This window comes from Diuraphis noxia, unplaced genomic scaffold, assembly GCF_037042655.1.
Source record: "Diuraphis noxia isolate RWA-SAM2 unplaced genomic scaffold, SU_Dnox_SAM2 contig0003, whole genome shotgun sequence".
Lineage (NCBI taxonomy): Eukaryota > Metazoa > Arthropoda > Insecta > Hemiptera > Aphididae > Diuraphis > Diuraphis noxia.
The window spans coordinates 36,227,450-36,254,609 of record NW_028301713.1 but is presented as its reverse complement, the minus strand read 5'-3'; the positions used below and the strand labels follow the sequence as shown (position 1 = coordinate 36,254,609).

At 31.7% G+C, this 27,160-nt stretch overlaps 1 protein-coding gene across 1 annotated transcript in view; it reads left to right on the top strand.

Annotated features, from left to right (window-relative positions):
* LOC107161690 (uncharacterized) overlaps window positions 1-26,543 on the top strand; it is a 30,860-nt gene extending 4,317 nt beyond the window's left edge. The window contains exons 2-8 of the mRNA XM_015508200.2: window positions 9,341-9,371; window positions 10,313-10,569; window positions 11,615-11,751; window positions 16,378-16,565; window positions 18,943-19,033; window positions 21,575-21,752; window positions 24,485-26,543. Coding sequence (XP_015363686.2) covers window positions 9,341-9,371; window positions 10,313-10,569; window positions 11,615-11,751; window positions 16,378-16,565; window positions 18,943-19,033; window positions 21,575-21,752; window positions 24,485-24,934 — 1,332 coding nt within the window. The 3' untranslated portion in view covers window positions 24,935-26,543. The remainder of the gene's footprint in view (window positions 1-9,340; window positions 9,372-10,312; window positions 10,570-11,614; window positions 11,752-16,377; window positions 16,566-18,942; window positions 19,034-21,574; window positions 21,753-24,484) is intronic.
* The last annotated feature ends 617 nt before the right edge of the window (window positions 26,544-27,160 follow it).

Genomic DNA, 27,160 nt, shown 5'->3' with positions numbered 1-27,160 from the left:
AAATCATTAATACAGTCCAAACTCAACTACGGCTCATCACTGTACAGATCTGCATTCGAATACCTACTTAAATGGCTTTACATTGTTAATAACTGTGGTCTGAGACTGACACTAGGTGTCTTTCGGAGTAGCCCAGTATACAGTATCTATAATATCGGTGAAACCATTCCTGAAAAAGATCATACTTACATCTCAAATACGTAGCAAGATCCGCTAAATCAAATAACACCATTCACGAAATAAACAATCACCTTTTTACAGAAGAGTTGAAAGATATCAACCTTGATTTATCGCAAATCATTACTAAAGAAAAATAACGCTCAATCTTCGTGAGCTTGCTCGTACCCAATTAACATTGAACTTAGCTATCTTTGTAAGCATCAAACCCTTCCCATTATTTTCAAAAACTTCTTTAAAAGCATACTTGATAACTACAAAGACTTTCAAGAAGTATACATGTTGGATCAAAATCTCAGGAAGGTGTCGAATTCTCGATAATTTTCATAAATAAGTATATATCACGTGAATTACCAAATATTTGCTCCATATTCATAGCCAAAGCATTAGCTATCCTCTAGGCAATCGAGATTATAATACATGAAGCTCATACTAAGTTCATAATCCTCAGTGATTCACTGAGTACGGTAAAAAGTATACTAAACCGTTTCAACCCTGAGGACATTGCTTCTAAAATTCAGAATGCGCTCAATAAAACTTCAATTTTGGATATACGTATCATCATCATGTGAATCCCCGGACATCCGGGTATACTAGGAAACGAAACTGTCGAGGAACAAGCCTCATTAGCCGTTAACGATAACGAAACCGTTTTAATAAACCAAATGTCTTACGACAACACAAAAAATCTCATAAACGCATAAAAAAAAAAAAATGGTTAAGTATCTGGAATACTCAAAATACCAAACTAAATGAAATCAAAAGAGATACCTATCGTTGGGCAAATCCATAGCTTAACCGAAAAGAAGATACAGTACTCAACAGACTTCGAATTGGACACTCCAAAATCACGCACAAATTCCTGATGGCAAGAGAAGAGCTATGTTAACAGTCAAACACTGTCTGGTTTATTGTACAACCAAGAACGAGCTGAGCACAGGATATCATACAACCTGGACTCCACACTCAGTCCCAATCCTAAAAATAACTCAGATAATTCAATTTTTTAAAACACTCCAAATTGTACAATCATATATAAAAAAAAATGTTCATCCCATTTTATTTATAACCCATCTTTGTAAATATCGTTGTAAACATTTATTCATGCATATCTTTTAACTTTCTGTAACTAATGGCCTTTGCTGTCGATGTTTTTTGTGATCAATAAAAAAAAAAAAAAAATGTATCACAAATAAAAAAATACGGTTATTATCGATATAATACAGGTATTATAATGTTAACTGGAGTTTTGAATACCTACATCGAAGCATTGTATGTATAATATTATATTATAATGACCGTCAAAATCAATAATGCTCTGAATCAAAATTATGTTTTTTTTCTTTTACCGGAATGACTTATTATATTATTATTGTTATACATCTATGGGCGTTATTAATACGTATGTAAAATATATGGCGTTTAAGTGTATAACATTATAATACAGTAAGTTAAATATCGTTAAACTGAGTTCTTAGAAAAAAATCCAACTACAACTATAAGGCTATAATATTATAATATAACGTTGTAATGTACGGTCATGATATAAACGATTGTACACAATATCAAATATATTAATAATAATAATATTATATTTGATATAAATCACGTGTAATATCGGTCGATTGGAGCGAGTTCTTCGGGTGCGAAAAGAGCGGATGGATGAGATTTCCTGCGGTACACAAATATAATACAGTTACGTAATTAGAGCGTATAATCAACATTTGTGCGAGACGGCGCCGGAGCACAATAATAATAATATTATAATATATTTACATAGGTATTATTATTACTGCATTATTATTACCTATATTAATATGTTTTACACACGGTTGGTCTCGTGTAATATTATACAAACACATTATAATATCTAAAATATAATGAACTTGATATATTATTATGTGCGCTACGCGTACAACGGCAAATGGGCCGGATCCAAGACTGGATTAATTAGTGTAGGTACGAATAATTTCGACAACTCTGATCCCGTAATATATAATATATGCGGTGTAGTAGATAATATTGTTATGCTATGATATCGCGATGTCTGTAATAATATTCTTGTAATTTTTAAATATCGTGGCCGTACGTGAATGAAATAAGTCACGGGCGACCGGATCCGTTGGAAAAGGATTAATTGCAGCTGCCGCGTGTCGTTGGATAAAAACTGCAGTAATATATTAATATATGCGCGCGACGGTTGCACTGCGAGTTGCATATTATTGTAATATTGTTCGTTATCAACACTATCATTACGAGAGCGTCGAGAGCCCATACACACACACACACAAACACACATTGCCTTTTTGAATATTTTTCGTATTATTTGCAAAACTAACAGAGGTTCATGAATTCATGATTTACTTGAGGCGTTATACACACGCACAGCGACGTGTGACGTATTATTTAACATACCAACAACTACTTATGCGTTTTTTAATTTTTATTTTCGTATGTTCAGACGTCAATATCGCGGCTACCAAAATAAAAAATAAATTTTTATGTGATAAACCCTGCAGTATTATACGTATGCATATATGGCGTGGTAGGCAACTGGCAAATCCAAGACAGAAATTCTGGGAGCAAACGTATGATTTGAAGAAATTCTGGATTCATTGGATTCATTTTTTTTACTACGAGACAAACATTCTATGCATATTTTTCAAATTCTAAACATTTATTGTTCATTTCACAAAATCAAAAATTTTAAAAATAATTAAAGTCTATATTTAATTATTAATTGTCCTTTATTTATAACTTATAAATATTATTGTTTCATATAAAAATCTTGAAAAATATAGTCAAAATAAATACATAAAAGTGTTATTATATTTAAAAAAAATAGTATATATATTTTTTTTGTGCGATTAATTTATGTAAGTACCTCTATCTAGTCTCTACTTCACGGATTTTCATTAAATTTGTATGTTTTTATTTTAGAACTTTGTACTTTAACTTTTACATCTTTTAGTTTCATTACATTTATGTTGTGTTACATTAGTATTTAGTTGTATAATATAATGATAACTACGTACTCATACGTACTCGTATATGTATTATCATCATCAGCAATATAAATAATTAATATTACGCAAAAATATTTCCGGTTTGCGGTACCCTGAACTCTCGTATTGAGGAATAGGCTAATACCACACATACCTACACATACCTATATTGCCGTTTTCCGAAGAACGGTTTAATAAATGCGCGTGTAATATAATACGTAATAGTAATAACAATAATAATAATAATAATAATCATAATAATATTATTGTATTGACATGGTTGCACGGCAATCTTCTCGTCAGACGTTTTCCGGTCGGATTAGCGCTGCCGCGGGCGCGAGAAACTATTATACAAACATATTTTCGTTCACCCGGGTTCGTGGGAACGATACCACGTCATAATATTATTGTATTACAATAAATGTACGATATTATATATTTTATATTAAAATATATTATATTATACACACCGGTACTTTTTATACGCATATCACTCGTATAATACCCATAAATCATAACACAAATATGTATTATCATTATCGCTTGCTGCCCCTAATCTCAGAATCGCCAACGTCTCGAGTGAGATTTAGCATTATATCAGCTGTTAGTATAATATTTATTTTTTTGGCTGCATCCACGAATTTCGTGGCAAAACACAAATTTGGGTCAAATTTAGTGCGATATTTTTAGAAGGCAGACCTATTTCATACGTGGTTACACGTGCAATCGTTTACCAATAAAATACAAAACACGCTGAGAGGTTATAAAAATGTCCGTGTGATATAATTGCAGTATATAGGTTGATTCCGTTGGATGAAAATTAGGTAAATATTATAGAACATTAGAATCGATACAATTACCGATACATTTACTCGTCAAATGACAATGAAAGGCATTACCGCAATTGGTACTGTAAGAGGAAAAAAATCATGTATGAAAATGCACAACACATAAACTCATTGTATCTCAAAAATGATGCCACTGCAGTTTATCGCAGTTACTCATGTGTAGGTACTATATGTATATTATTCAAATAATATATAGGTTTTTGGTTTTCTTCTCAGAATTTATACTGAATTGCATCTTAAATAAAACTCGAAACTTTGTCATTGTATCTATATTTTTATACTCATCTATAATAAATTTCTGGTACTTTTTAAAAATTTATTTATGTTTAATGTATATACATATTAAGGATAGTATTTTTTAAGTTTTAATAACAAAATAACTAAAAATATTATTATAGTGTGATTATGGTGCGACGATCATCATAAAATATAACAATCAAAATAATTGTACACTGGATTTTTGCGATCACGCTTCGTGGTTGGCTGGACCGCGACATGAGTTTAATATGTGTCGCGAAAGTAGTGCGATAGAGAGGTTTTTGGATTTCGCCTGTCCACGTAGGACCCTATATTGTCGATTGTTGTGCTTCGAACCATATCATGATAAATTGGTCAGTTTGGTTTGTCCCTGGCCGGCATGATAAAATATTATGTGTATTATAACTTGTAACTTAAATAAATGTAGACACGCTGACGCACAAATACTTAGGTGGACAGGTATAGTTGGATTTATTATGATATTACATAGAGTGATCCACTTTATTGGATACGCTCAATGCTCATTTTATAAGTAAATTTCTAGGACAAACTTTATCAATAATTTCACATCGTTATTAGTAAGATATTTGTATTATAATTTCAAAGTATTTATTTTAGATAATAATCAAGAGTTGAATCAATATGTTTCATATAGTTTCATAAGTTTAGTCGAGATGATTGATGACGAGTAATGCGTACTATCAACTTCTTTCATATAATCTTAAACTGTTATTATTAATTAACTCTTATTTCGATAATGGAAATATGTATTCGTGATTATAATAGTGATGATTCAATTCACATCAAATCCAATCAAATACTATTAATATAATATAATACACCTATCGTCGTATCAATTAAGCACGATATCAAGTGTAGATTTGTGCCATGGAGACGCTCGTCGTGAACTAGGTAGGTACATTCGAATACATTAGTCAACTGTTAAACAGCTATAATAATGAAACAAAACATAAAATATTTTATCAACAATTTAAAAATAAATAGTAAACATATATCTAGAAGGTCAGTGAAAAAATGTTTACATGACATTTTCGGAATAATTTATTGTTTTCGATGAGCGATATAGCTTGTGAAACGTGTTAAGCGTATGAGCTTGACATTATTATTTATTAAGTGTAGATACCTATTGTAGTATTCTGTATTATCAATTATGTATACATCGATTCCGTGTAGCATCAATAAAAAAAAATATTGCTGAATTTCAGTAGGTAGGTTTAATATAATCCTTTGGTATGGAGTGAAAACGACATACTGTGATTTCCAAACGAGCGATATCACGTACCTATGACGTTGGTATAGATGTATTATTAGAGACGCAAACTCGCATCTTCTCGTATTTGTAAAATTACGATTTCGGTAATTAAACTGAAATCAAAAACGTGAAGTTTAATTTGAGGAAAAAAGAAAGTAAAGTATAGGATTGAGTCTGTTTTTTTTGTGATTGTTGATAAAGACAATCAGAATCAGAATAAATAGAAAAAAAAGTACGTTCGGACTGTTTAAACGCGTTTCCGAGACCATGTACATATATACTAATATAATTGTTAATGATAAAACATAATAATAATGTTTAGGTATGTTGCTTAGAATATATATTATATACTATATAAACGCGAAATTGAATATATCAAGTGATTGAAAAATAAAAACGTTTCGCGTTAAAATTTTGATCGTATATTATATTATGATGTACCATCAAATCGACAGTTAAATGTTTTTTTTTCACTTTAGTACGTGTTCGCGTCACTTCGTAAGTACAACAATCAATGATGAATAACAATCAAACATGAACGTGATGGTTTCATTCTTTTTCATCTTCTTGAAAAAAAAGAAAGAGGCAAAGTAAAAATAAATACTTTAATGTTATTATCTTGTTGTTATAAGAATACAAATTCACATTCACGCGATACAACAAATAATATATAATATTGAGTGTGGTGCACGTTAATAATTATTTTCCAAATGAAATGGTCGGTTATCGTCTTATAATAATTTATAATATACTTTATAATAACAAGTAAAATATTGTAAAGATAATATACGTATCGTTGTCGATGTACCGACATAATGAAGTTGGTAAGCGTACGTGACAGTGATAGTTAATAACAAACTAGCATTGCTATAATAAAATAAAAATTTAATGCATATCAAACAAATCAGTAAGGAAATCGAAAATAATCTTTAATCTTTTAATAAAAAAACCTCAAAAAATTATTTGTAGGTAAGTCGTGGCACAAAGATCATCGGTTATAATTTATTGGTACGATATTACATACAATAAAAGGAAACGCCACAAAAACCGAGGAACACGCGTTTGTCGCGCACATTATGCTCTACGCATATTTTATAGTTGAATTATCGTAGATATAGGACGTATTGGTACATAATATTAAGTGCGATATCGTTGCACGTTGAGGCACCATCTCTGGACATGTCAAATGGTCGTGTATACCTACGCGGTATATGTTATTACTATTATGGCTGTCTGCGTCGCGCCCTGAATACGTCTAGCAAGAACCGTATTTTTGATCCAGCGGACCAAAGAATTTGGTCGACCGAATACGCGGTCGCCGCCGCCCGCCCACCCGACTGGTCGGAAATTATCCGTCTTTAGACGCGTCTCTTCGGGTGTAACGCGCGTATATAATATACTCACTCGCGTAGTCGTTACTCGGTGGTTTACGGAAAACGCAAAAAAAAAAAAAGAAGCCAAAACCAGAACGTCGCACGACCTATGAAGGAGTACAATAATCGAAAAAAAGTCAAAAATACCGAACGTCAACAAACGGGAATAAAGACGCGTGGCTCGAATAGAAGTAATCGTGTTATATAGTTTAGGTATATCATTCACATATTTGCTATTTGTATTAGGCTCCCACGAAACTCGCGTATTGGCCAACGGATGTATATGTACATAATATTATTATATCGTCATAACAATGATGTATACGGTCGCGGCAATCCTACAGGTATAAATATATATGATAACATTATGTAGGGATGATCAAGCTGTTTTTCGCGGGAACAATTATGTGTGTCAGCGTGTGTACGAACAATAATATAACATAAATATAGAACACCAAGGAAAACAGGAAAATATCGCGAATCACGGTTCTGGCGCGCGGGAAAAATCAATGGTCATCAAAATAAAATAATATTACTATCATTCTTTTGCCTCCACAATATCATATATACATATAGCACTGTGAGTTTTTGTATAAAATGTTTGACTTCGATATCATATATATATACTATACAAATACAGTTATCGTTATCATATCTATACAAATGTTTATCTATAATAAATATATATATGGTTTCAAGAAAAACTGAACACGCGTCTTCGGAACACTCCTGCAATAGATTCCGTTGTCGTCTAGTCGTGCGACTACAGTTCTTATATATGTGCGGGTTCGGTTTTTTTCAACGTAAAGCATAATATTATTGTTATATATTATATGCGGTGACTCGCCCGTCGGATATCGTGTCCCGTTACGTTATATGTATACTCGCCGCCGCGCATAAATCTTTAATGGGTATAATATTAAATTGCGTCTCCGAGTGCGTTTTGCGTAGGCCTTAAAAACACACACACACACACACACACATCATACGGTTGGGTTCCTTTCGTTTGCGAGAGCAATGCGATACGTATCACCACCCGACGACGTCTTCCGCCGCTACTGATCGACAGAGAGATACGCGTATATAACATTATTGTCGTTATTATTATAAGTCTGTAAGTATACCGGAATAAAGGACGGAAGAGTTTCCTTTTGATTTCGGTCGTTACGCCGCTATCATACCACTAGCGTTGGCAAGCAGGACACGATTTGTTTTTAATTTTCGTTGTTTTCTTCCCTTCTTAATAACAATTTTTATAAGTCCGCGAACGGAAACGACGTTTTCTATGGGAAATGTCTTGTGATATTTCCTTACCGTCCGCTCCGTAGTACGAACTTGTCCTAAATTACGGATTTTGATTAACCATCGACGCTTCCGTGCGGTACTCTGCGATTTTCAATCGAAACGAGTTCTCCGTGCCAAACGATAATTAATAATAATGATAAAAAATATTATTATATTTAATAGACAAATACACAGAGTTGTTTAATATTATTTTGCATCCGATGAAACTCGGTCAAGTGTTTTAAATACATACATAATAAAATACACTGTGACTAGCCCGGGAATAGATTCGCGTGATGCGTTTCAATGATTGTCGAATGTAGCTATTCTGCTTCTGCAGCAGGTAACATGCATTTAGTATAAGTATTAAAATGAAATGTTTATTCAATTAAATCTACACCTGCAATTTTCTTTCCTTCGAAGAGTATACTTTCTTCGAATTTAAAATTTCAGACGAATCACGTAGCAAAAACCTAGATCATCTTGTTATTTATTATTCACAGTAAATATCGCTTTTTTCCATTTAATGAACGTTTATTGATCAAAAACGTGTACACGTCGTTTAAATCTTTACAATAATAAAAAAAATCTTTCGTCTTTTGCCTTACTAATCAAAGATAATAGGTCGGCTATAATAGCTAAAATGTATATGCCGTCATCGAAGTATTATAATATACCTATACAAATACCTAGGTACTTTCGATTTTTTCTGTGTTTCGGTTTTTCATTAACTCGTATTTAGATGGTGTAGAGATACTACCACTAAAGAGGGAATTTCATCGGAGAAATTTTCACGTTAATCAATCAAGTGTGATGCCTGAAGTCAACGACATTACGGTCAAGTTTATCGGTGTGATATGGTCATATATATGTATGTACTGTGGAGAGTATTTATTTAATATGTGTCCGCAGTAAAAGTGGATCAATCAACCATTATGAACGATTTGTATTTGGATTCATTCTTAATACAATACGATATATATTTCAATAATGGGAATACAGCTAATGAGTTTTCCATTAATTATAATTTCCGTTGACTTTTTATATTAGTTTAGGTATTATGTTACTGTTAATTTGGTCTATATCAAAATATTTAAATTTATTTTTTATTTATTTTTTCAGACACACGAGGTTTCTACTCAAGATTACGATGGTAAGTATACATCTTTACATTATAAATAACAATCACGTTTCGTTCGTATGTTTGACGACGTGTACACAATATTAGGTACTATATTTTATTTCATCCAACACTAGAACGGCATTAGAATATTCCGCATTTCCTACAAAATATCTAGTTTTGCTCAATATACCAACAACTACCATCCGAAATTATGATGTAGGTATTTGAGTAGAAAATGGCTTCACGTTGTATTTCAATCCATTCGTAAAAACGTCCTAATTTCGTTTTCATATACTCGTAATATATATAATATCATTATATGATATATATTTATTTTCTTCAGCGAGTTCGTCGTATATAATACGTATTTCTGTCACCGGCTCTATCAAAACATTTCACGCTAAATGCGCTTTTAATCCGGACCTTGTATTCGGACCAGGCGAGTGCTAAAGACGCTGAGGCGTCGGCGTCGATCTAGATTTAACGGCACCTAATTATTAGCGACAGTCATATTATAGTATTCGACTCGATCTCGATATAGATCTTCCTCCACCAACGGTAGTGTGTGTGTGTGTGTGTGTGTGTGTGTGTGTGTGTGTGTGTGTGTGTGTGTGTGTGTGTGTGTGTGTGTGTGTGTGTGTGTGTGTGTAATGTGCATTGTTTGCGTGTATCTGTTTCAACAGCGCAACACGTGAATGACAACAATAATAATAATGTCTTTATCGTAACACGAAAATAAATAAAAATAAAATAATAATTGGACGTCGTCCAGTGGTGTGATAAATCGTCAGCATACGATCGTTATATAATATATTTTATTGAGTGTTTATCAAACGTTTTCTGGGAAAAACTCATTTTTACTCGATAAAAATCATCATCTCGATCTCGTTATTCATAAAATACAATATTATTTATGCATGCATGACATTTTGTTTTATTATTTTATTTTATTATTTTATCGTGTTTTGTAGTGTCTGAAATACAGTGTTCGTTTTCGACGGATTCGCTGAGGGTGGGTAAAGCACTCTTGGGTGTCAAAGACGTGATATCCGCCCGGCTAAAGAAGCCCGACGGGTTCAAGGGGCACCCACTGTTCGCCGACGATCGCTCCGTCGATCCGTTGATCGATCCGGTCTGCCAGATACGACCCGACTTATCGGATGTGTCCTTGCTGACATACAACCTGTTGGTCACCGACTTCACGCGGTGTGGCGTGCTCAGACGAAACGTAAGTTATATGCATTTTCATACATAGTTATAATGTTATAACTTAAACATAAATTTTATACTTATGAATAATATTATTATTTTACTATCGACCATTATACAGTTTGGACCACCGTGTTTTCCGTGAAAAAAATGGAAAATACTGCAGTGGCCCATAAATCGTATATTGAATTATGATCTATCAGATCATTAAATTAGGTGGATAATCGAAATAACTTGAATATTTTATGATCTATACCTTTTTAGGGAAAAATAATGACCCTTCGAGTGGATGGTTATTACCGTTAGTGCTCCAGGTGGATGATATTTTTTTAGGACATTGTATTTACGTGGTTTTCCGTGTTCAAAACTACGAAAAAGATTGACAACAAGTTAAATACCTCAGAAATAAATTCCTACTTAAAATTACTACCAATTATCAAATAATTATAGACATTTTAGGGAAAAAATGAAAAATTATTCATAAAATATTGCAAAGTTTGATGATATGCAAATAATAGTGGTATACTGGTATTATTATACCGTTATTACGACATTAATAAAAATGGATAGGTACATTCAATTAATTATGCATGTACTTTTACATAATATCATTAATTATTATATTATTAATTACTTCATTAGTATATACTATAATATATGTTCTTACTATTATTTTTTAACACGTTAAATACAAATTTTTTAAACTTAAATTCTTCTGTGAAAAAACCAGGTGATTATTTAAAGCATTATTTAAGTTAATGAAAATATTAATTTCATTTTAGTAAGCAGAATAGTTTTTGAAGTAGGTACATTGATGTATAAAAATCGAGTTGTAACTGATAAGTATGTCAAGTATTATTAATGAGTATAGAGTGAAGTGAAACAGGGGTACCTCGCAATATGTCTGTCAACTCTAGGTGGAAAATAACTCATTAAACTAAACTAAGTACTTATCTCTAATTAACTACTCATCTGAATTTTGATTTTTATATATTTTTTTTGTAGACTATCTATACCTGCTGTCGTCGTTTTAATATTATGTTTGCCATAATCGTGTTTTTCAGGGCTTCGTGCACGTCCGAGTGTGGTTTCCGCAGTTCCCCGGCGTCGTCATGATGTCCGACCAAGAGCTGATCATAATGTGCAAACCACCAGAACCAACGGTGATCGAGAACAAAGCCGCCGGATTCGCCGGAAGTTTGTAAGTCTACATAATGTGTTATACATTCTATTATATTAAATTATTACAATTTACTGGTAAGTTAGAAATATAGCTGATGGTATAGGTTTTGTCTGCCACGCGTGCGAGAAGCGGCCATGCGGTTATTCGCAATAATCGTGAGACGTGGTATGCGATTTTTTTTTTTTAAATACCGCACACGCGTCAACCCATCACATATTTTTATGAAATCATAATTTATTATTCTCACACAAGGTAGTGTGTTTGACGACTTTATCTAATTGCTCGGATGTAAAAAAAAAATACGAATTTCGCTATAGAATACGGTTTAAACAGGTGTGAAAAACACACACGAGTGCGCGGTGTATCGCATGGAGAGGAAAAAACGATAACCGAAAATTTGATATTGAAACACACTGTTGAAGAATATCGGATGAGCGTACCTAAGAGAAATGAAATAGATTCGTTGAAAAACTCTGCACAGGTGTACTATTTACGCTGATGCGTTTACGCTGCTACCGACCCATTTATTATATTATGTGGGTATACCTGTGGGTATATAGCATAATACGAGAATACGACCACATTCGATCTATATTCTTATTATTATATAATGTCATCAAATTTATAACAGATCTGCGAATGCACGTTCAAGTCATTATAATAATATATAATATAATGAAGGTGTGCACATACAGGCGCGTTATTTCAGTACTTTAATTTTTGGTGCCAAAATGTTTGAAGGCTATTTTGAAATCATATAAATTGCAACTATAATAATATAAGAATGCAGCTTATTGTAGATTAAAAAGTACATACAATATTTTTTCTTTTTACTTTTTACATATTTTGATGAGTTATATATTATATTATTATCACGATTCAACGATAATGATTTTAATGATATTTCTCTTGGTAATTTACTCGCAGTGGCTGGATTTGCATAGAAATTTAAAAAGCTTAAAATAATATATATAAGAATTACTGATTCAATATTAGATTTAAATCATATTTTGAGGCTTTAATTTTATTTTTATTCAAATAAAGAATTTTACAAAAATATAAGTGTAATTCATACAATGAATACCCTTAAAAGACGCGTTTGATGTAAACACAAACGCTGAATAGACGGTACACAGATGTTCATCTTTTTCATAAGACATGTCACCAACGACATATGCAGTAGATACTTAGTTCAGAAATTTAAAATATTTTGATTAATTTTGATATCTATACACGGAGATGCAAACTGAAATGTATATAGTCACAAGGTGCATAACTTATCAAGCATGTCAAACCCAAATTACGATTATTTCCTTTATTTAAATAATTATTGAATTTTGAATTTTTGGAAATTTAAGTAAACCACTCAAGCCTCAAGGACCATATTTTTAATTACCTATTTAGTTTTTTTTTTTATAAATCATATGAGAAGTTTTGTGTGATGGTACAATGTTCTTTTTTCAAACGACAATCGTTTGTTTTGTAAATTATTGTTAAGCAGACAATTTTGATGTGCCTACCTAAATCAACATTTTAATAAGTAGCTTTTGAGTTATCAAAGTAATGATAATAGTCCATTGAAATAGTTTTACAAAAATTATAAAATAGACGTAATATTTCCTGTAGGTTATCTAGTAAATAAATATTATAGGCACTCGGATAATTTTTATATAATATACAGTATTGATGGATAAACTAATTGGTAGGCCTCTGGCAGGCGCCCACCTTTCCAGGCCCTCGGTCCAGCCCTGATCATTGACCCCATATATTTAAAACCTATTACCATGGATTTTAACATTAAGTAAAATACTCAAAAACTACTGGCTTAAAATTACAATTTATTTAAACCTTTTTTGAAATTTTCAAAAAAATAATTTGTTGGACTATTTATATGAATAAGGCTGATTTTTAATCGAAAATAATAAATACGTTTTGCCACAGGAAGGTTAGGTTAGGTTAGGTAATAATATAATCTCATGTTATTATCATAAAAGTGGTGAGACAGAGAAAGGATCGGCGACGGGAATAGGCGATCGTTTGAAACGAAAAAGATTTTAAAAAAAAATTGAACGAACATTGTAGAAACGATTTGGTGTAACGGTGTAGTCGAACAGTAGGTCTCGTTGTAATGTGTAATACGGGCGCTGTGTTTATATATTATTATATTTTACGGTACGATACGTGTATTACACCTTATGCGCGTATTCCGCATAGGAACATGTACATACACGCTGACCGATATCAATAGTTCGGTTATTGTGTCTCGGTCGTTACGTTTTTCTTTTATTATTATTATTATTAAATAATAATAATACTAGTACTGTTGTCGGGACGTATGTAGAGTAAGTCTGTCGGTATATTATATTCTTTACTCTATGGTTGGTACACACCGTGACGACGATTGTGTGTGTGTGTGTATATTTGTTGTGTACCTATATAATATTATGTACAACAACAGAGATACTTATGAATAACGATATACCTACTCATGATGGCGATGGCGACGGTCGATGATGACGATGATAATAATAATAACGACGAGACGGTGCCGACGACTATAAAGTATAAGTACATTAAATGACTTTATAACAACGTAGTATCCTATATACGACTGTTGCTGCAGCCATTAATCAAATTAAATTTCGACGCTCAGCGACCATAACGATTTCGAGTTGTGGATCAAGATTGGTGTCAGCTGTGTGCCTGTGTTGGTATATTATTTTATGGACCAGTTTATCTCGACCATGATAATAATATGATATTGTGCAGAAAAGATGCACTGCGTCCGACAACGTCAATAACGAATATCACTTAAAAAGCCGTCACAATTATTTGTCGGCCTTCGTTATTATAAACAATATTAAATATTTATTTATTAATAATTGTACATAGTACGCATTACATGTAATGAGTGATTACAAATAATGAAATAATACACCGTAAAAACTATTGTATACGATTTTCATTTAATAAGTGTTATTTTGTAAAGTTTAAAAAAAATTCCTAATGAAAAAAAGTAAACTATTGGATTTAACAACAATAAATATAATTCATGTTAAATTAGGTGCTTGATGTGAGTTTTATTTAGGTACTATCAGTACGATAATAGTCACGTAAATTAGATATAAAACAAAAACCGGGGTAACGTTTAATATTGACAATTTTGCAACGTAGGTGTCATTATTTTAACTCCTTCAAAGAGTTGAATTATATAAATGTCAACTGTTTGTGCAAAAAAATTATTCACTTATTATTAAAAAAAAAAAAAGAAAAGATTAACAAAAGAATTATAAAGACATGCGTTTATGATAAAGTTATAAAAATATCTAGAAAATGATTTTTATAGTAACTATTAAGAGAAATATATTGAAGTCTTAGTGATTATCTTTATTTTGTTCTTATACAATATTACTGATTGCTTGTTATTTTTTCATTACTTTTTTTTGTACAATTACAATTATAGGTACATTTTAACAACCTCAAAAACGTACAGCGTGATTGCATTAAACGTACGTCGACTAAAATTGTTTTCAGAAAAATGTACAACAAACGAGATGGCCAATAAAATGTTTATTTTTGTAAGACAATACGTAACTAAGCATATTATATTTATATATATGTATATTGTATATAATATGAATGTATGTCTCTGTGTCCTTTATACATTCTTACACTATTCATCCGGTAGTCATGAAACTTTGGGAAATGCTTGAGACCACATGCCAATACTATTATATAAACGGAGTTTATATATATGTATATGTGGGCATCATATACATCCCCTCTATCATCAATACAATACAGATTATATACAAGTTTTTCTGTGAGATATCTATAGACATTTCGGTGGAATAAGCGAAAAGAAAACAATCATTATTATTTGTATTATTATCAATCATTATTCATTATTATTCGTGTGTCCTATATAATATGCGATACATGTGTAATCGCGCGCGCGCGCGCGCGTGTGTTTACTTAAAGAAGAAGATATTTAAATAAACAATATGGCCGAGACGAACGTGATCGCGAAAAAAAAAAAACTAAAACCTAAATTCACATTTTCACGGTACTGCGCTCGCTTCCTCCTCAGTGGACATCTTTATTGCGCCCGGTCGTTTCGCCTACTGACCCAATTGCCACACACCTATGAAAGATGACACACTAAAACGCGACGAAGCGAAATATTATAATATATAGTGCAATGTGTGTGAGTGAACATTTTTCTATTATTCGATTGCCGATTGGCTTCAGGGCACAATAAATGTTTTGACTCATGTAATACGCGTTCTACACGGTACCGTAAAATTATACCGACGTGGGCAAATGTCAATATGATTCTATGATATATTACATGATTTAATATTGTAGTGCTGAAAACTATATAATATGCCTAAATATATTATATAACAGTGGTTTTAAACCACGAGGTTACCACCATATATGCATATATGCCAATAAATATTTTAGGGTACACGCTCAAAATTATAAAGATAATAGTATTAGTGATTATAGTCACTTATGCAGTTATGCGAATAATACCTTTATAATTTATAATTGACCTACCTTAACTACACGATTAAGATTGTAAGTGCGATCCAATGTATTATATTGTGTGACTTAACGGATTGTTCGTTTTGCGCACAGCCCACACGGTGCACGAGTGTCTGGAGTCGTGGAAGAGACGCCTGGGAGACTCGAGTACGAGGTAGCATTATACAAGGAAGCGCCGGCTCGATTGACGAACTTGAGCCATAACAGCGAACTGCCAGTCGACCAGGCCGTGCCCATCGGTACCAAACTTCAGCTTCGGGCCAGGATCAACCCACATTCAGGTATATATAAATATTTTTGTTTAATATAGTATAGGTTTTAAGTTGTGTATATACAATGCGCAGAGTGATTTATTTGTCAGCGGACGTTAGGAAAATTTAGAAGACTGCGATTCTTACGTTTTGTGACGAATTAAACAATTTAGGTAATGTTTAATTAGAAGCATGGGGGGGGAGGGTGGGCAGCGGCCCCTCCTGCGGCATCAGGCATTCCTTTAATAAATACTAAAACTATGCTGTTTCAGTTTCAAATTATCATTATTATAATTATGTATTTTAATACCTTTATATTTTATTTGTATTAATTTTTATATTTGTATAGGTATTGGATTAAATAAATATTTTATAAAATTAACAATTAAATATTTAACTATACTAGCATTCATCATTAGTACAAGAATCTTTGAAAAATGTTTAAGGGCCCCCTCTGCGGTCAAAGTCTACGCACGCCTATGATTAGATTTAAACTTGATTAGGTATTGTGAACAGACGTAATAGGATAACTTTTATTTATTTACTTGATATTTTATACCTATAGTTTTAATCAAAAAAAAAAAAAAAAAATACTTAGACGACCAACTAATCAGAGTCAAAAGTCTTCTCTCACACAAAATATAATATTATTATATTATTATATGGGTTAGGTAATGGATTTTGAAGCATTTTTATCTTGATTGAATATCAGTATAGTCAGTATAGAGTCCATATAATTATGGTGAACACTAAAATATGACACATACAACTGTCATAATAGGCTATTATATCCAATGATTAAATATAATTAATAAAAACCCAATAAGTATGAAATTATATCTTGGCGCGCTCCGAATACGTCACATATGTTTATACTGTATATGGTTTTAGAATTATAATGACATTTAAAATAGCTATCTAAAATAATATACCACATTGAGGTAAATTAAGCCAAGATCACAGTTACGTCATCTGTAGGGCCATATCCAAAATATGAGCTCAGCTCAACTTTGGAATTTTTCTACCTATGGGTTTCGTACCTATGGTTAGTGAATGATATCATCTTATTCATACAATACCAACGATATCATAGGCTTAAAATATTTTACTTATATGTCCTTAGACTATAACCCACCTCTAAATTTTTTTTCGTTTTTACAAAACTCAGGCCCGCTCAGGCCGCTCCGAGTATGTGTCACATTTAATATCTTATGTAACAACGTCACCTCTACCCATTATGTCGTACGATATCAATAAAGCTATTTTTCATTTTGGAAAATCGTTACGATAACAATCACGGTGTAGGGTATGTCAACTAACTGGCTACTATGCGTGTCATCACTTTGCGATTTAATCTGCAAAATTATAGTGTTTACCAATTTTATCTACCATCAAACAATAAATCTTTATATTTTTTTTGTACTACATTTTGGCCGACGACATTGTACCAGATGATGACCTACAGCTAACCCAATAATTGAAATTAATATGTCACCACCATATCCGTGAATGTTATACAGGAAATTACCCCCCCCCCCCTCTAAAAAAAGAAATACAAATAAAAATATAAAGAAAAGAAAACGCCTGAAGATAATCCGTCAAATAGGCATATTAATTTTATTTATCGGACGATACGGCGGCCACTAACGCTGATCGAAAGTTACTTTTCCCGGTCAAATTAATTATGTTATTGTATAGAAAGTAAACGCATCGTGTACCTAATTCTGCATTTCGGTTAAAAACCATCTCTGATGAGTGTAATAACAATAAATTCAGTTTAAATATTGATCTCTTGACAACTAATCGGAACAAATAGCGCGTATACGGTTCCAGAAGAAAATTGCTCATAAAATACGACATGCACTTAACATTGATACGTAATAAAAAAAATGGTTATTTAAGTAGGTAGTAAAAACGTTTTATTCCTAAAAGATTAATTTTTTTATTTAAATTTTTATTTCACTATTCAAAAGTGTACTTATATAATTTGTTCACCATTAGGTATGTTTGTTATTAAAACTGTGTTATCAACTTGATATTTAAATGACAAGTCAGATTTTTAATTTCATAAGCTTATTGCAGATTGTCTAAAGTAAAAAATAAAATTTAATATTCATAAACGAGCATAAGAATAAATTAATAAGGGTGATATAAATATTCACAGAGTCACATTTAGACCATTTAGTTGACAACAATTGTACAGTAGAAAAAAAAAATTATAATAAAAGTTGATAATTTTCGAAATAATAAAAGTTGCTTTCATTAAAAAAGTCCACCATGTGGAAAATATTATGTTTATTATTTCCTTGCACAGAAGGTAACCTTCCGCGGCAAATGCGCCGTAATTCCATTATCTCTCCTGTGATTATAACAATAATTGATCGACTAACCTTTGTTTTCCGTTTAGCTTGGAAGTTTGTCAAGTTGATGGAAGTGTCTGTGTCTCCAGATCCTGATAACGCTCATGTATCTGGTAGTGTCGCTCTTGTAAAAGATGGGTAAGTGTTGAAGATAAAATTTTTTTAGAACTTAGTTAAATTGTGAATGAAATAAATGTATTTATAAAGCAAAAAATAAAAAGTATTCACAAAAAATCAGATTAACCAATTAGAGTGAATACAGATCAGTGAACTCATATTTTTATTAAATTAGTGACGAAAAAAAATTTAAAAAGAAAAGTCGATAATTTACTTTAAAATAGATAAAAATTAATAAATACTCGACAAATAATACTTTGAAAGCCGAATTACGATTAATAAAAACTTTTATACTTGATAATAAAAACAAAAAAAATATCCGTAAATTTATAAAAGTTGACCAATGTTTGATATTCATAAAAACAATTGTAAATATTATGCCAAAAGCCTTAAAAAGTTTGCAAATTGCATATAAATAATATTAATTAAACTTCATATTTATTTGGATACATACGCAAAACTAATAATTGTTTGCTAATTTTGATATCTTTTTGAATATATATATTGCTCTATAGTTCTAGTTGTTCTTCTACACTTGATACATTAAATATACTTACGGACTGCTTATTTTGGTAGATACTAAATAGTAGTCAAATAAATATTTTACTACTACTTTTTTAATGAATATTTCAAAAATTGTATCGACTCTGCCAGCCCTACATATTTTATTACCTGTCAATTTATATTTTTTAACGAAAAAGGAATATTTTATACTTTGTATACTTCGATACGCCAATAATCTTTCACTCCACATTCGTAACAATGTGACCTTAGTCCTCTTTATCACCACTGACTACAAAATCGTTGGAAGTAATAATTAGGTATTTTATTTTTATTTACAATGACGTCACATTATATTATGTTGCACGCAGTAGCGGTACACATTTTACACTAGGTAGTGAAATAATAATGACGGTAATTTTCGACGTTTTTACTAATATTTTAATAACTAGAACACGGGACGTATTATAATAATATTAATAATGGGCTTATATTCTATGGTCTACAGCGTTTTCCAAACAGAGATTATTAATTCGGTGCGGTGGACCATCGTTGTCGGTGTCAGTTTTTAACATCAACAAAAAAAAAAAAATGTATTAAAGCGAAATAGTTACTGTAACTCTAAACACAAATAACTTTTGGCAGAAGTTTTATAAATTACGATCTACGTTTCTAGACCAATGGCGCCTCTTTTCCACCAGGGTTAAGGCTCGCCGTTATAAAATGAATATACAATAACACAATTGCCATTATTTTGGGGCGAATAATGAATAAAAGGCGAGATAAAAGAATAGAGATAAAAACCACCATATACAAACATACATTTAAAACTATATATTATACACTACAATTATTGTAGTACAATATAATGTAGGATATTTTCTATGCCATTAAATAATAATTGTTCTGTATAGCGATACTAACGTTTTTTTTTTCATATAAGATCACCAAATTTTACAATGTTATATTATATGGTTGAGTAGATGATATTATATATATTTTAATATTTAAAATTTTAGTCGAAATTTGAATGAAAAGTTACTATGTGTACTATAAACAAATTATCTGCTTAACAATGACTTAAAAAAGCTTAAATCTGTATATTACAGTAAATAGGACAGTATTTAAATGATTAAAAATTAAGAATTTTTAAACATAGTCCTTTATACTAAAACAATCAAAAAATTATAATTTAAATAAAAACACTATTGAATGAAAAAATCGTGCTTGGAAAATATGTTAGTCTTTCGCATTAGTGTTTATAATATATTTTATTAAAATAATATATTTTAGAAAATTATTACATACCTTATTTGAAAACCACAATTTTATTATAATTACCACGTTGTGTTCCTTATTTTTGGATATAATATATTACACGTTTTACATTCTTCTATCGGCTTTAAATTGCATACATACGTCGTTATTAGCGGGTCACACGACACCATTATTCTATTTCAAATTGGATTTTGACTTGTTGGTTTATCATTATGATGGTATACCATCATAATATTATGCTTATACTAAAAACTAATGATTTAATAAATTTCATAATAAAATAAGATTATATTACTACCAACGTAAAACGGTGTTAAGCAAAACACGTTGAAACTTCCACTTGACCAAATACATTTTGAGAACCATTACATAATATTAAATAAATGAAATTCAATTTTTTAATTCGGGTGACCTTTTTTTTCGCTGTTCACGGGGCCACGAGTTTTCGCATACCTGGTATTTTCATTTGATAAAATTATTGATTTTCTAGAAACGTTTATAATGTTACGTTAATAAACCACACACGGGGAATCGGGACAAAATATTAAAATACTATTATGAAGGGGACATATTATTATTAGACGCACATAAAATTGCTAGTGACACAGTGATAGGTGTATTAGCGTGGAACCTATATTATACTTTATAAACCTACCTATCTATACGACCGATAGTGAATATAGTATCAATATTCTATAAGATGGCGGTGATGGAATTATTTTTCATTATAACCGTCAACAATGTTCAGGTTTTGACTTTTTGTTATTTTTAATATGTTTATAGATGCCGGAACCGAGATTTCGCGACAATCATCCCGCACCAGCCGGCCAAGTACAGGGAAAGGCACAACGAAGTGTTTTTGGACTTTGAGGCATTCCTGTTGAGCACCATGAAAGAGCGATCGACGTTATGGATTCACTCGCAGATTAAAGCGTGTATGGACGCCAACGATTGCCAGCCGGTAAGACACCCAACCCTATCCTATGCACTTTATAGCTTTTCAACTGCCGACGCAAAATTTAAAACCCCTATTCATACCATGCCAATGTTTGCTGCAGATTTCCTATGTTTTTAACGTGACATCGCGTCCGAATTCGTTTTGATAATTATATGTTATAGAATAACCAAGTTGAGCCTCACCATCTTAAGTTTTATAATCGATTAACATGTTTAGAGACTGAGAATATGAAGGATAAATATTTTTAAAAATCAAATTGAAAAATCTAAGGTAAAAACTCACAAAGTTTGAATTTTATTATACCTATTCGTTTTAAATTATTATTATTACCAACTTAATAGCGATTGTATTTTACCCACGTTTTTAATTTAATAATATACTTATGTAATTACAATTTATTTTTCTACAAGCGAAAAATACGAATAATAATCATAGGTTATCTCCACTAATAATATACTATTATCGTATTACAATGTCCAGTTTAACGCTCACACATGGGACTGAATATCATACAGTAAACATAATATGAATATATAATATTACATTGTATTATTTGTATTACCTATGTTACTATATTTATACGTCTCAGTGAAGTGGTTGAAGCTGCTCGGAAATCGCATTTTAATATTATGGTGCGTTGTTTATTATTACATGTCATTATATACTGCCTTCTACATGTGTGCGACAGCAAGAGATTAGTAATTCAATGGTACTTCCTCCTTCTGCTATGTTATAATTATTATTGTTAAAGTGCTTGTGGCACGGATGAGACTTATGTACACGGCTGTCTCTGACGAGGTCTGCGTGTATATTAATTTTCTTCTACGAATTCCAAATCCGTCTGATGTGCGTGTCTACGGTTTTTTACGATCTATTCGAGACGACCGTTGCCGGTGTCAACATTTCGCACGGACAGTGACGTTTGTCCGGTTGTAATGTACGCATGTACGTGTACCTAAAATAATAATATTGTAATGTGTGTATATGCACATCGCGATCGTCGTAAATTACACAGTTGCCACTCGGTTTGCGACACCACTCGCCTCGTCTCGTGTCAATAGCGTTCGTCGAGTGGCCACACGCTGGGCGGCTGCTTCGCTTCTGTGTTTGGCATTCGGACATAATAATAATAATATTATATTGAAAAACCGTTAAATTTGAACGACCGACACGATTTCGGAATGCGGTGGAATCTAGGGTGAGAGTAGACGACGTTGATTTTAGTGATGTATACTCATATCTGAGGATATAATTATGTCCATTCAAAAATACTTAAATTTTAACAATACTAATAAGTAAATAAATAATACACTATAACTGTAATATGTATAATTTTATATACTTTCGTAGATCGTTTTATATGTGTTAAACAAAGTGAATTTATTTTTGTTGATATTTTGCTTTTTGAGTTTAAATTAATTGTTGAATTACAATATTATTGTATGAATAAAAATCATAAATTCTAACGAGGAACCTATTGTAGTAATTAGGGTTCAGAATCAGAAGTTATAGGAGCCAAAAAAAGCAAAGCAAAATATGCATACAAATATTATGCATGAAAAAATGTGAAATATGCAAAAAGAATATTTATTTATTTATTAAAAGTGTATTACTTGTTTATTAATATACACGAAAAAAATCTAAAAACTTATATTTAAAAAAACTGTATTAATGAAAACTAAAATATGGCGCGTAACCAATTGGTATTTGAGATTTTATTTAACTGAAAAATAGTTAAACAAATATATTTTCATTATTTTTGATATACGAAATACAAATTTGAAATTTTTTATATTTTTTAGAAAATATTAAATATGCATACAAATATACGAAAATCGATTAAAATCAACGAAATATGCAAAATATACATTTTTAATTTTCAACATTTAAGCTCAACATTGTATAACTTGGTCTGCTATAATTCGAGAGTATTACAGAACAATAAGGAACTCCTATAACTTCCGAACCCTACCAATAATAATACTACACAGAGGGGAGTTTTTTTATTTGAAATAGATTGTTATTTTCTTCTTGTAGTCATATCATTTTTTTTATTTTATTTATGTTTTTTTTTTATTCGATTCGTTATAATATTGTTGTTAAATATTCGTATAGTACATGCTAATACATAATGTATAAAAACAATAAGACTTACTTGGTTTTATACGGCTTTTAAATTATTGGGATAAGCTTATATGATACACGACAACAATTATTTTAGTCGAAATATTTTAAATATTAATCAGCTTCGAAACAGAATTTTTGTTAGAACTATATCAACACAATTAAAAATCATTTTTTTCTTCAAAAAACAAAAAAAAATTCGTTTAATTTAATAATAATGGTTTTATATTTCTTGCGTATATCGATTACAAACGATTATATTTATAAAATATTATGAAAGCAGTTTCTAACGGTAATGTTTTTACAAAGTATTATATTGTTATAAATTCTCAACACTTTGCCCTTCAATAACTAATAAGATTGAGTTTTTGGGTGGCGTTTTAAGAGTTCAACGTTTTTTGTATAAAAGCAAGTATGGGACCCTCAATTCATGACGTAGCCAGAGAAACTATATAGACAGTATATTATATTTCGGAATACGCATTTTTATACGTTTAATTTTGTCGGTGCTTCTGGTTTAACAATATTTTGGGTATTCGGCACCCTAGTCATAATAATACTAGATTTTATTGATAAAAAATTCCAACTATAACCGCGATCGTGATTTTCAGGAATACTGTCTGGACTTGTTCGAGCCATCCGGACACGGGCGCAGGCGCAGGAGGCATGTGCCTGGCACCGGGAATGGGACCGCGTTACAGCAGCAGCAGACGTCAGCTGTCGATGACCGAAACGCGACTAACTTCGCCAAGTTTAAGGAGAACATCGAGTATACAGTCATCATGCCCGAGGACAACTACCACGGTGCTGCAACCGCGTCCGAAAACAACTGCGGGACGTTCCTGGCCCTGTCTGGGGTCCTGGGATGTCTCCTGTTCGTCGCCGCCATGATCCTGTGCTACCTGACGTCCCGGCTGCAGGCGGCCATCGGGTCCAAGTACAGGACGGCGCAACAGGACGTGTTCGGCAGCGGTAGGCTCCACACCGGCACCGGTCAGCCGTCTAAGTTTCCTGTGTCGTTTTCATCCGGTTCGTCGGCGTACTCGGGACGGCTTCACTGACGTCCTCCGTCCGGCCAGATAGATTCGATTATTATTATTTTTTTTTCAAATCTTTGTAAATAGTTGTTTTTCCTCACCATTATATGATGGAACTTCTTACACATGTTATAGGCGCTTGATTCACGATTCAATTCGTACACGATCGCTTTAAATTTATTATTATTATTTTTTTTTACTGCTGGAATTCGACTATTTTAGTGGTACGACATGGTTACAGGACGATTTCAACAGCAAACATTCACACATTTTCTAGGTAGGAAAGTACATAGATTTGTGTTTTTCTGAAAAAGAGAATCAAATAATGTTTACGATTTGCTATGATGGTGGACTATCAATATTATTTTTTCATTGAAAATCTATATTTTAAATTTTATATAAAAATATCGAAAAATGATAATATTAAATAATAAGCTTTTAGATGTGAGATGCATGTCGAATTTCGTTGTTATCTTTAAGACTTGAGAGTACCACGTAAAAACCGTTTTGTTGAGGGAAATAAAATGAAAATTAATAGAGATAATGAGTGTTTGTTGATGAAATCACGCTGTTTGCATATGTTACGTATGCATATAAGTCATAATTCGGTACTACAGGAAATCGTCGGTCGAGGGCTTCAAAAACGTATACGACCTTGACCCGCTCTACTGAAGATTTTTCAACTCTTCAATATCATAAACGCACCATCAGCTCATCAGCATCTTCCCACCTAAATCCAATCATCGTGATGAAGTCACCCCGACGGTGGTTCGAAACCGTCAATATTATTTTGTTGGTCCTTACGCATAGTTACCTAGGATTGACTATGATTTTTTTCTACTCTCTTACAAGACACCTTGGTGATACATTATACACCCTCATTTAACGTCCACACATAATATTATATCGAATAAAACGCAATACGTTCCAAATTATATAAAAACAACTACGACGAGTTGAATTGAATCGTGATTTAAACGATACTATTGCGTGCACGTTGGCCGACCGACCGCACAGTATGATAATATAATAATTAGATAAAATAGATTTTAATACAACATAGACATAGGACAGAGATGTTGTTGAAGCCGCTGTTCAGCGTTATGTTTAGTCTTGGTCAAAAAAATATGATTTGATTAATAAATAAAAATCAATTGTAATGTTATTATTATAACAATTATTGTAATGCCCAATGACGACATATTATAATATTATATATTATTCAAGTTATCGTCTGAACGCATATCATCACTCCTCTATTATTCTTATAATTACACGTAAGTGCATCTTAAAAATTATTACATTTATTAATACGTCATCTTATATAGAATAGTAAAATGTAATAATATTATTGATACGTGTTCATTTTACGCATTTGTATTTTTTTTTTTTTTAATATTATTATTATTTTGTACTTGGACACATGATATAATTGAACATTGTATTATAAGCCTTGTAGGAAATTTCATGAGCATTATTTTCCGTATTAAGAGGATAGAATTATTTTTTTATTATTTGATATTTGATAGATATACCTAATAGTATATAGCGTATATTTAAAACATTATCAATGTAGACATATTTTGTATTATTTCCATTTACTATTAGAATAAAGTAATATGTTTAGTTTTGATTTTCCGTGTTTTTGGAACATTTTGTATCATTTGAAAATATAAAATTTTTGATATTTTGATAAGGTATTATTGTTATATAGTATAAACTTACGTCATTCGTACTCACACCCATACATGTATCAACATTGTACGGCTATTTTTAGGGATTAATTTTTGTCTACTTTTTGACGGTCGAATCACTGAAAGTTAATTTCGCCCAACTACTGTGTACCGGATCATGCACCGCCATTGATGTTTACCGTAAACACACACTAATAATGACGTCATAAGAGCCTAATAATTTGTTAACTGTTAAACTTTTACAGTCACGTGAGCATTATTTTCTTAGCGTCATTTCGTCTGTAAATTGGTATATCGACAGATCACCAAAATTATGCTGTCCTGAATAAATAATATATACCTATTATTATTATTTGAGACGTCTAGTTCTGAATTATTGCAACAGGAAAAACTGACAAAATTATAGGTACGCAAATAATAATTAATATATCATGTATCACGGCGTCAGGCTTCAGGCACATACGTATTCTGAGTAGGTACCAGCTAGTACCCATCGGTGCCACTAGGTCCGGGATGGGTGTCCGGAGATCACCTGATTTCTTAGTTATTATTCTTT